The 12,706-nt window shown below is 38.0% G+C and overlaps 1 protein-coding gene across 5 annotated transcripts in view; it reads right to left on the bottom strand.

The window, feature by feature from the left end:
* MIDEAS (mitotic deacetylase associated SANT domain protein) overlaps positions 1-12,706 on the bottom strand; it is a 90,948-nt gene that overhangs the window by 4,683 nt on the left and 73,559 nt on the right. For all 5 annotated transcript variants that reach the window (XM_039330347.1, XM_039330174.1, XM_039330079.1 and 2 more), the window contains exons 7-12: positions 12,290-12,393; positions 8,840-8,915; positions 6,464-6,552; positions 4,430-4,579; positions 3,696-3,893; positions 1,072-1,289 (exon numbers count right to left, since the gene is read on the bottom strand). In XM_039330347.1, the coding sequence (XP_039186281.1) occupies positions 1,072-1,289; positions 3,696-3,893; positions 4,430-4,579; positions 6,464-6,552; positions 8,840-8,915; positions 12,290-12,393 (835 nt within the window). The remainder of the gene's footprint in view (positions 1-1,071; positions 1,290-3,695; positions 3,894-4,429; positions 4,580-6,463; positions 6,553-8,839; positions 8,916-12,289; positions 12,394-12,706) is intronic.

Below are 12,706 nucleotides of genomic sequence, written 5' to 3'. Positions count from 1 at the left end.
GTGCTTCCTTTCATCCACTTTTGGTCTTTTAGATTTCCCATGATTATTATGATTTCCATAGAAGCCCTTTATGAGCTATTTTATACAAGACTTTTGAATATCCAAGTAGTAGATTATCAGGTAACTTCTACCTATGTGCAAATTGGAACAAGTGAGTAGTCCTCACAATTCTACCTATATTTCTTTTGGAAGGAAAACCCTCACAAAATCTACCCTTTTTTGCTTGCAAGTTTACAGCCCATGAGGATCAGAGATCCTTCCTAGCATAAATTAGAAATAAATTGGGTATAATTTATTCATGTCATCAGTTAAATGCTTGATAAGGTTCATAATTCACTGGGTTTATCAGTCTAGACAAGAAGTTAACTTTCCAGTCTAATGATACTTCCAGTCACCAACATGTTCTTTAGTCTAGCTCCAGTTAACTGAGAGAGACATACAAATTGAAACAGATATGTGCAAGCTCAAGGCCAACTGATGTTTAATCCTGTTCAGTCTTGAACTGGTGCTTGCTATTGCAGTGAAAAGGATAATAATTATCTAGGAAGCTGTTGAAATATTCCTTCAAGACATCCCTAGAGCATTTTTCCATCTCTACATCATTCTGTTCAAATGTGAAATCCACCCAAAGTAGAAGACAGCAGGGGGACTGGACAGAAATTAAATCATATCCTAACAATTCATAACTGGAAAAATGTAATTATGTGAGCAATTTAAAAACAAAACAAAACCTTTTTACCTCACACATATGCAGATTAGGCAACTTGGTGACTTCTAAATACTGTGGACTTTGATTCTCATCAGTTCCAGTTAGCAAGGAAATGTAGAATATTTAATCCAAAATGCCTAGAGCATAGCATTTGCCTTAAGATCAGTGTTTTTCAACCTTAGTAACTTTAAAATCTGTGGATTTTATTTCCCAGAAATCCCTAGCTAACATGTTGGAGCTGAGATCCACACATCTTAAAGACTAAGATTAGCAAATATTCTTCAATTCCATATTCATTTTTCCTTTGGACAGAAGAAAGTATGTCAGAAATTTTCTTCATCTCCAAATCTTCCCATGTTTACCTGCCACATTTTTTACATGGAAATTCCTCCTCTTGATTCTGGGTTTTGTTGGCCGTGTCTTGTTTGGGTTTCGGTTTTCTCCTTCTCTTTTGCACTGGTGGCGAAGTCTTCCGATATTTAATGGGTGCTTCCTTTGTCCTTCTTGAAGTTCTGCCTCTGACTTCTGTTCTTCCTGGGGCACCAGATTCCAGATGTTTTTCCATATGGAGATTACTAGCCTTCAGAATAAGACACCATTATTAAAAGATGTAAAAATATTTCTATGGAATAGATGTATTAATTTATTTTATTTAAATCCTATTATTATTATTATCGATCATCGCACAGTCAGCCAGATGTTCAGACTGGATTTGGCATTTTGTCTACCTATCGAGTCCTTACCCAGGACCTGGGATAGGCAGATGTGGATGTTTTATGGTATTACAGATATCGTCGCAGGATGGAAGCAGTTCCTACTAAGGCCGCCTTTTGCAATTGACTAATAGCGAATTTGTCAATGCCAATGGTGTTCAAGTGGTGCTCCAGTTGTTTTGGGATTGCACCCAAGGAGCCTATGACTATTGGTACTACCCTTGCTTGCTTTTGCCACAGTCTTTCTATTTCTATTTGTAGGTCTTTTTATTATTATTACTATTACTATTACTATTATTATTATTATTATTATTATTATTATTATTATTGCTACTGCTACTGCTACTACTACAACAAAATAAATCAAGGTGCCAAACAAACCTAATAACTCTTTCCTCCTATTTTTCCCACAACAACTCTGTGAGGTGAGTTGGGTTGAGAGAAAGTGACTGGCCCAAAGTCACCCAGCTGGTTTCAAAAAACTTAACAATGATCAGAAAACATTTGGTGTGATTAAAGCATTGATACAATTGTTATTTTTATTAAGCTAAAAATTCAGACTTCATGGGTTCAATACATTACAGACTGAGTGTTTTTTAATCATGTCTTAAATAAGCTATGAATATTTTGAGTTCCTCTTGGAGTTTTTCTTGAGGCTTCTTAAAACATTAAACAATGGGTTTGGGTTGTTTTTGTTTTTGCAAAACCCGTGAGAATCATACTATAGCAGCATACAGATAGATGCATTTTCCTCACAGTGTATTTTAAGTACAAATTACGAAAGCAATATTGACCTATAAAGTTAAGTAAACAAGGAGACTACCCATCTCCTATATACACATCACATTATATTAAAAGAAACATTTCAAAGCCAAAAGTATTCTGCCATAAGCTCCCTTGAGAAAAGGTATGAAAACATAAAATGAATATTACACAAAGTATCATTAAGACCACCAGATGGCAAAATAAATGTTCTGAAAGTTTTCAAGTACACAGTTTCTCCAACTGACTGGAAATTCAGGTTCAATAACCTTGAAAAAAATCCATAAAAAGACCCAAACTGTATTTTAAGAATACTGGGCGGGGGGGGGGGGCTGTTACAACTACTTTGCTGATTAAAAATATTACATACAGGTAATCCTCTTCTTACAATGACAAGTGAGGCTGGAAACTCTTTATCATCAAGTGATACTATCATAAAGTGCAATGTCATGTGTCTGTATTGTGTAGCAGCGGCACTTTCAGTAGTTTACAGGTAGCCATTGTTAGTGAGGACCAGGCAAGTCATTAAGTGAGGACCTCGTGTGATCACAATTTCCAACTTCCTACCAGCTTCCACTTTGACTTTGTTTGTGGGAAGCCAGTCAAGGAACATTAAAAATTGTGATTATGTGACCACAGCTTGCTGTAATATTGTAATCACAAGCCAGGAACCAAGAGTCCAGATCTCAATTGTAATGACTACAGGGGCTTGTCCTACGTCCCCCTCGTTCAGCACCATCATAACTTTGAACAGTTGTTGAACAACTGTTGAGACTCTAGAAAGAGTACAGAGAAGAGCAACAAAGATGATTAGGGGACTGGAGGCTAAAATATATAAGGAATGGTTGCTGGAATTGGGTATGTCTAGTTTAATGAAGAGAAGGACGAGAGGGACATGATAGCCGTGTTCCAATATCTCCGGGGCTGCCACAAAGAAGAGGGAGTCAAGCTATTTTCCAAAGCGCCTGAAGGCAGGACAAGAAGCAACGGATGGAAACTAATCAAGGAGAGAAGCAACCTAGAACTAAGGGGAAACTTCCTGACAGAACAATTAACCAGTGGAACAACCTGCCTCCAGAAGTGGTGAATGCTCCAACACTGGAAGTTTTTAAGAAGAGACTGGACAGCCATTTGTCCAAAATGGTATAGGGTTTCCTGCCTGAGCAGGGGGTTGGACTAGATGACTTCCAAGATCCTTTCCAACTTTATTATTATTATTATTATTATTATTATTACTACTACTACTACTACTACTACTACTACTACTACTACTACTACTACTACTATAGTGTTGTAACCAGAGGACTACCTGTATCTACACTTCTAAACTCATCTTTCTTGACTGAAGGCATCAGGCAACTGCCAAACAATTATTCATATAATGAATAATTTATGTCACTAGTGATGTTAACTAAGGACAAAAATTACATTGATTCCGCTAAAACCGGTCAGATGTTTTATAAGAAACGCTCCAGGCAGAAATTGTTGACTGTGGTTCATTTGACACTTACTTGTTCCTCAACCTCTCGAAGAGGAGTTGATTTGGAAGGCGCCAAATTGCTGTTTTTGCCATACAACTCGTCCCCTTCCACTGCTTCCTCTTTAATTGACATGTCTTCCTCAACTTCTTCAAGATCCTCATCTTCAGTGTTTTCATAGTCTTCGTTATATGTTCTGGGAGGAAGAGTACGTGTAAGCCTATGGGAACTCTTCAGAAGAGTAAAAAAGGAATGCATATTAAAAATAATCACTTCAGCACAGATTAGAAATATATATGAATCCAATAGGGCGCTCATTCTGTAATGGTAAGTGGGAGTGAACTTTGGGGACAGGGCAAAGAGATGATTCCTAGGGGAACGGTCAGCTAAAGGAGAGCAAAGTCTGCAATTACATAGTGGTTGGAACAACAGATCCAGAAGATACCCTGCCCGTGTCCAAGCTGTAAAAGTGACCTCAGACTTACAAAATTCTGTTAATGTAGCTTGACAATAAAATAGAGCTAGCTTATTTGATCATGTTTCTTGTCTGGTCTACGTAGTAAAGCTGACACATTCATCACTATTCTAATAGTTCCTGCCAATGAGATTTAAGCAGAACTCTGCAATTTTCCCATTTTCTCTGAATATTTCTTTTTATACATGCATAGTAATTCGCAGCAATAGAAAATGCCTGTTTCAAGTTCCATGCCTTTGCTTGCCATCTATGAGGTCTAGCATAATTTTTAGTACCCAAAGATATCTGTTACCTTTATATCTACTTCAGCTTCATCTTTAACAGCTCTTTCAGTAGTAGTGTCAACATCCCCAAAGATGAGAGTCCCATTCCGGCCTATTTTGACTTGTTTTTTGTAAGTATAGTAGAATTCCACACACTGAGCCACAGTCTTGGTTTTTATCTTCAGTATTGTGAGATGGAGAAACAAAGGAAGAGACAAGGAAAGGAATCAGAGAATTCCAAATGATTACAAGGCCTATTGCTAGTAAAGAAATGTTACTGAAAGAATCTCAGAAAAAAATGGGGCATTGGCAGAAATAGAATCTAAACCTGACTATACAAAAACAGCTTGACACGAGACTAGAAAACTGGAAATCTAAAGCGTTCCATGGACATTTTTTACAACAGAAGCTGAAGGCAAATTAGATCATAGCAGAATAGGGCAGCAGCTTAAGATTAGTGCATTAAAAGGGAAATACAAGACATGCTTTTTACTGTCTAAAACCCAGCATTATATACAAACATCATCAAAATAAAAATAGAAAAGACCAGTTTGGATAGTTCCGAGATAAGGGTAAAATAAGTGACCATTCGCTTGATTCCACAATGGGATGCATGGATTGAGATCACAAACACCAATAGACTGTATTGTATTGTGATGGTTGAAAAATTTTCAGTTGATTGGTCCTGGGATAGTCCTGAGTTTAACCAAAAGCCATCACAGAGCCAAGTGGAAGTTATTAGCCAATCCAGAAATACTTTCTTTCTTTTATATCTTAAAATTTCAAATAATCTAATTTCTTAATAATAAACCTATTATTCTATATTACTTTATATATTCCTTTCTGAATTTCTCTGTTGCAACTGGGCACCTCATGTATAATTAGATGGTAATTTTATGACTCAGAAGTCCTTGAGTAGGCTGGAATCCTATAGGAGAAAACCGCCAATGTGATTACAGGAATTGGAATTATAATCTACTCTATTAGGGAATCACTGAGTTGTTTACCAATCAAACAGGTCAAATTTCAACACAAAAACCAATTATACTGCACACAAATTCTCTGGGTATATTCATGAGCTTCAAAACTCCTGGCTACTATCCAGACCTATTGTCCTGAAGGTTGGTATATGTGCAATAAATCTGAGACTAAATACTGTGGAAATTGATCTCTGGGTTTCAAAGGCCACTTGTCAGTTGCTACACATGAAAAATGAGAGACTCTGAAGTACACTTTTAAGCAAACTAGAGTGGGCCTTTTCAGACTGTGGTGGCAGCTGAATGCTTTGCTGGATTAATACAGCTTTGATTATGAAAACCTAAATTCTAAATAAAGAAATCTGATGCAACCACTGAAGCAATTATAGTTGTTCATCTCTGTTTTGCAATATATTAGGCATATAATTTGAGGGCAGCTGTGAAATGGTTCTGGATGAACATATGGATGTTCATAGTTTGGCTCAAAAAGCAAAAAAGGAATTAATTTTTGGCTAAGCTTAGAGTTCCTTCATTCCTTCTTTCACATGAAATAGCATATAAATCAGATATTCTTCAACTAGACCTCCTGTTTCTGAGGAAGAAACAATGGTTAACTATTTTAGAACAAGTCTGCCAATTTGTTCACTCCATTCATTAAAAGGGCAAAGAGATTATGTCAAGGCTCCATTTTTTTTCTATTCTGTCTGAAATAAATCACTGAAATTATCAACATTTCAGCATCACTGCCCCAAGTAGTATTTTAATATCTAATCTTTAATATGACCTGTATTCTGGAGTCCGGTATTTTAATATTGGACTCCAGAATAAAGGTAATATTAAAGATTAGGTTCAATGGCCACACCATTGGATTTCCACACACAGAAAAGGAAGCTCCAGAGATTGGTCCCATTCACTTCCCAAAATTGCACTGGAAGGTCGTCCAAGTAAACTTTAAGCAGTGTCCCTTTTTGCTAGTGATTAGTCAAAACCATGCAAAATTAATCAACTAGAGGAGACATGTTTATATATCCTATTGGTGCCGGTCAATTCTTTTGCCATGAGTTAGGGACTTGAGAAAAGACTTACAAGTTTCTGGACAAGGAAGAAGTCTTTCTTATAAATAGCAATTCCCTTATTGAAGTGTTTCTTCTCAGCCACACTCCAGCTGTCTGACCCTGGAAAAAGAGATAGTGTAATATAATTCCATTACCCTATTTATTTTCCAACACAAAAATATTTTTTGTTATGGCAGATCCAACATTTCAGCTATCCTGCTTCAATTAAAGTTATTCTTGGATTAAATCAGAAACTTCTTTTTAATTAAGGTTTTTAACTGGAATCTGATAGTTAATTTTAAATGAAATAAAAAAAATTATGTCTGAATACCCAAAATGCTGAAGTCTTATTCATAAACTGACAATATATAGAAACAAGGTTGGATTTTATATATCTAATCCAAAACACTTTGATGGGTAGAGCTTTACAAATGAGGAAGTAAAAAAATAATACCCCAGAAAGAAGTCATAGCAAATCACTTTGGCATTCTACTAGCAACACCACCATACTACATAGATTGTCCAAATGGCAAGCTCAGTTCAAGGGAAACTTTAATTTTGCTTTTCAACATAAGAAAGGAGCCAAGAAAAAACACATTTGGAATGAAATGGAGGGATATAAGAACTTCTCGTCACAATCATAACCAACTTTGAATCAAGACAAGTATCTGTTTAGGACAAGGGTAGGCAACCTTGGCTCTTTTATGACTCGTGGACTTCAACTCCCAGAATTCCTGAGCCATCATTGCTCAGCTTGGAAACCTCTCCCTTTCCCCTCAGCATGGCTGGCTCAGGAATTCTGGGAGTTGAAGTCCACGAGTCATAAAAGAGCCAAGGTTGCCTACCCCTGTTTTAGGACAATGGGTTCTTAGGTGATCTGGTTTTACCACTGAAGTTGTACTACACAAACAAAAGGCTCTGAACTCTTGTGATTGGATAGCATTGTTCTACATTTTGTAGGGTCACACATGCCATTGAGCATTCTCCTGCCTTGCCAAAAATTTAGTGACCTCAGATCAGTGTTAAGTTTAAAGAGTTCACAGGGACTGTGCACATCTCCCAACAATCTTCCTGACAACAGAGCAAATTAGCCAGTGCTATCATGACAGGTGAGACAGGTGAGAGGTTAGTATTTAACAGAAATGCCAGAGTGAAGAGATTGCAGGAGGGGAGTCACTGGGGTAAATTCCAACAGCTTATAATGGCATGTTCCTCTATTTGTCACAATGCAAGTCTGTACCAATCATCAGCTCTAATTCATTGGCATTTAGATGACTGTAAATAGATGTCACACCTCATGGGTTCTGCCCAGTATATAATTCATATAAATAAATAATAATATACTGATCAGTAAGCAAAACCAGAAGTTTTTGAAATATTATTTCTATGAACTAAGAGAGGTTTAGGTTTGTTTCTGTCAAATATTACAGCCTGTGAAGGGAGAGACACATAATATACATAATGTACATTCAGGTTAGTTGTTCTAGGAGGGATTTCCAGCAACTGTCCACAATACATTTTCTTCCCATGCTCTCACTTTACCTGTCACAGAGAAAGTGAACAAAACCTATTTAAATGAATTAAGATTTGACAGAGATCAGAAGGATTGCTGTCAAGGGATTTCCTTATCCTCAGAAGTCCTCAAAGACTCCTTCAGGTTGCCAAACTTTCAGACTGTTGAACTAATTTCCTGTACTATCTTCTTTCCAGAAAGATTCTGGCTACAGATAAACTTGGTAATCCTCTATGTTATATCAGATAAAGTGAGAAGCATAAATATTACAGTGTGATCTCAAAATTCATTCGCTTTTCAGAGAACTGTTCAAAACCACAAAATTTGTGTCCATTTTTTTTCTTTAGCAGGGATGAAACCATCAGTAGGAATGGGTTTTTTTTCCTATGTGTAAAACAGGCTGAGATTACGAAAACAGCCAATGCCTCTAAACCCTATTTTCTAAATTTTGCTATTCTCTGGAAATATTGGCCTACAAGTTCCAGAATTCCTAGTCATGTGACTACTAATTCTGGGAGTTGTAGTCCAATCTACTTCAGAAGCAGCAGGTTGGGGACAACTTTTATGCACAAATGTATTTCAATTATACTTAAGATGCCTTAAACATAAAATTGTCATTTATTAATAGCCTGATTCACCTTTTCACATTTCCCTATATATGCACAAGTGCACAGTAGACCAGAAAATGTATTTACAACATTATTTCTAAAAGTAAACTGCGTTAAAGCCAACCATAGCTTAAATTGGAGAACAGCAGTATCCTAAGATGAAGAAATTATCTCCTGTATGTAAAAATGTTCCTCAAATTTACCAGGGTGGTGATTCTAAAATTTTCTTACGCCTAAAATTGGGAAGGAGAGAAGAAACTGCGGCTATTATCTTATTGCAGCATACCAGTGTAGTGGTAATCTGCCAGCGGGTGGCTCGGTGAATGCACTGATTTCTTCAGCAGCATTTTGGTCAAAGTAGCCTGAAGGGAAAACAAAACCAGATTCAGCTCAAATAATAAAACTTGAACAAGCTCTCGCTATTTACTAATCATCTTTGATCATTACTGTTTAATTGCTGTGTATATTTAGGGTTTAGGGCCTACCTGATTAGTAAGATTCAGAGTGAATACCGTTGGCTAATTTATCCTTTCAACTAGCCTTTGAAATAAGTAAGTGACACAGCCCTAGCCTGTTTAACAAGAACAAGGAATCACACAGCACGTTAAAAGCTAACAAGCTTATCGGGACTTTATTGGGCCAAAGTTGACGAAGCTGCTGCTTTAGAAACTTGCACAAGCCACTGAAAGTCTTTGGGCCGTGAATGATTCCCATTCAAATTTTTATTCCTAATCCTCCCAGATATAAACATTAAGACATTTGAGCAATATATCATGGTTTATTGTGAGAGGAACAGACTAAGCCTCCAGGAGATTATCCATTTCCCTTCTTCTCTTCCACTGCAATCCATCGTTGATTTACAGATAGCCCTCATCTTACAACCATTATTTTAGAGAGCACTCAAAGTTACAACAGCACTGAAAAAAGTGACTTATGACCAATCATCACACTTGCGGCCCTTGCAGCAACCTGATGATCACGCAATCCAAATTTGGGTGCTGGGCAACCAGCGTATATATTTACAACGGTTGTAGCATCCCACAGTCATGTGATTGTCATGTGCGACCTTCCCATCAGCTTCCGACAAGCAAAATCAATGGGGGAAGCCAGATTCAAGCAACAATCATGTGAGTCACTTAACAACCGCAGTGATTCGCTTAACAACTGTGGCAAAAAAAGGTAGCAAAATTGCATATGACTCACTTATCAATCGTCTTGTTAGCAATAGAAATTCTGGTCTCAATTGTAGTCATAAGTCGAGGACTACCTATACTAAGTTTAACATTATGCTTTTTTTTTTGGAAAAATTAGCTTTAAATTAACTTTCAATCAAACTAGCTTTAAAAAGCTAACCTATTAATCCAGCAAGAATGACAATTACCCACAATAAAACTGCTCTAGCAGGTTAAAATAATGGGCTCTAGTGTGGCTAAATTCAAGAACGGAATCCTTTTACAGGTAGTCTTTGGGTTACAATGGCAAATGGAACCAGAATTGCCACTGCTAAGGGACGTGGTCAAAAAATGCAACATCACAACAATTCATTGCTTAATGCCAGCAGTTCTGGTGGCCCCGTTTGCCAATGCTACATGAGGATCATACAGTCATTATCTTAGGATTTTATGTTCCAACTTCCTTGACTTGGCATGTGAGAAGCTGTCGGAAATTGTGATCACGTGACGGTGGCTTGCTGCAATGTTATAACTGTGAACCAGGCATTGAGCAACCCAGTTGCAATCAAATGATCATGGGGGTGTTGCAACAACGGCAACTACAAGGATTTGTAGCCTTTATTGAGCACCATCACAAATTTGAACAGCTGTTGAATGATGGTCATTACACGAGGATCATCTATAATCTCCTTGGTAACATTTTGGATGATGTAAGGTAGTGTTTCCCAAACTTGACAATTTTAAGGCATGTGGACTTCAACTCCCAGAATTCCACAGCCAGCATTGCTGATGTAAGGATTGCTAAATATAATGATGTCACAAGAAAACTATGCCTTACCAGTGACATCCAAAAGCATTCCTATAATAAGTCTTATGTACAGGATTACATTTACTCCCTTTTGTTCTTCTTGAGGTTTAGTTTAGTTTAATCCTGTATATAAAAAAGAATTAAATATCTATTTCTAAACTATGTACCTCATTTTATAATGGTGCCTGCTAACTTTTTGCCTAAGAATAACAATTTAAAAAAGAAAACCAAAAACTCTTAAGAGGCCTTAAATCATCATTCTTTGCAGAGTCAGTTAACGCCCATGTTTAATCATGCCCAAGTAAACAGTATTTCACAGCAAGGACATAAATAAATGCCAAAATTATTCTAGGCCTTCCAGGAAATCAACAGAATCAAGCACAATGTAGCTACGGATATTTCCAACATCTATTTTTCTCGCTGAGAATATTATCAAAAGTTACATATGCTACCTTAATTATTTCTAGTAAAACAATTGCATTACAGATTTTATAATTCAGTTTCTCCATGATGACACCAATCCCATGCCAATATTAGTCAGACAGATCTTAGAGCAGTGGTGGCGAATCTATGGCACTAGTGCCAGAGGCGGCACTCGGAGCCCTCTCTGTGGGCACGCATGCTGTCGCCCCAGCCCCACCTCCCCCCCCATAGCTCCCTCCTCACCAGCAGCCCACCCAAAGAGTCACCCCCGGGTGCGGCCCGTCCACAGCCAAGCACATGGCAGCTGGGCAGATGATGCTGTGGGGTGCGGGTGGAGGGCGTGGCTACCATGGCACTGCAGGGCCGCCTGGGCAATCTGCGGCATGCCATGGATGGCCCTGAGGGTGGGTGGGGTGAGGGCGGAGCAGGGCGGGAGCAGGCGGGCAGAGTGGGGGTGGGCCAGTTTTTGGGCACTTGATCTCTAAAAGGTTTGCCATCACTGCCTTAGAGGGTAACAGATAACCTGAATTTTGTGTATGCTGACAGACTGCTGCTCCTCAGGGTTTCAGATGAAAGGCTTTCTAGCCCTATAATAGGGGTAGTAGTAGTGGACTAGAAGCATTTTGAACGTAAGGATCTGCTCCAGCATGGGACGGGTAAGACAGCTAAGCCATAATGTCATTTATCCAGTTCTGCTTATACTATGAATACCGTCACTGCAATTAGTAAAACATAGTTTGTGGCTTTGCATGTTAAATAAACCCAACCAATTATCATTTATTTAAAAAAAATGTCAAGCAAAGTGTAGCTTTGGAAATATCCCCTGCAGTATTAACTTAAAGCAACTTTCCACAACCTGTTACATATGCTGGCTAGGAATACTAGAAGGCATCAGGTTGGGAAGGCTGACCTACCAATAGCAAATGTCTACGGAACTGACGTCTTCAAACTGAAGAAGCTTCTGGGATGAGAAGTGAAATGTCTTCAAGGAAAAACAAAATCCCAATTGCCTTTTGGGAAAGTACCTTTGGGACTACCAATAGCAAGTTTATGACGGGCTAAAGACAAATGCATCATGAGCAACAGAAGGAAAATGGAAGAAGATACCTAGAAGAGCTGCCAGCAGCTCTTGATTTGCCCCATTCAAATCAGCTACAGGTAAAAGATAGAATGCATTATCACAAATGTATTAACAACAGGGTAGTAAAACCTCTTATGAAAGTTTGCAAAGCAACTAGTTGGGCTATATAATATTGTTAGTCCTTGCTAGACATCCGAATTTTATATTTATCAGCAAACTTTCTAGTCCAATCAGAGGTTGCTAGAGTCTTACCACAATGTCTCCTTTTGCTTCATGTAAGCAGTGAAATGCCAGCTCTTGATTGGTACCACCGCCAGGAAATATACTTGAACATGCAGCTGTTACCAGGTTGTCCACTATTATATTTAAAAGAAAGTTCCATCATGTTATGAAATAGATGAAATAAACAACATCCATTTAAGAAGAAAACCAGCCAATATATGTACAATTTGGCTGATGCACACACAGACAAGCTTCCCATCATTTTATGATTAATGGTTCCCACTACCTCTTATCTGAGAACCTACTGTCTTCACAATGTGGCTGGATCCTAATTTGCCCATCACTTCTGACTAACTGGCCATCTTGGCTTGGGTTGATGGATACCAACATTTCATAAAGGACCAACATGGTTAATTTCCACCTTCATGTTTCCCAGTAACATGCATT

This window comes from Crotalus tigris, unplaced genomic scaffold (genome assembly GCF_016545835.1).
Source record: "Crotalus tigris isolate CLP2741 ecotype Arizona unplaced genomic scaffold, ASM1654583v1 scf7180000017545.3456711, whole genome shotgun sequence".
NCBI classification, from domain to species: Eukaryota; Metazoa; Chordata; class Lepidosauria; order Squamata; family Viperidae; genus Crotalus; species Crotalus tigris.
The sequence above is the reverse complement of the archived record's forward strand: the minus strand, read 5'-3'. Positions and strand labels throughout refer to the sequence as shown.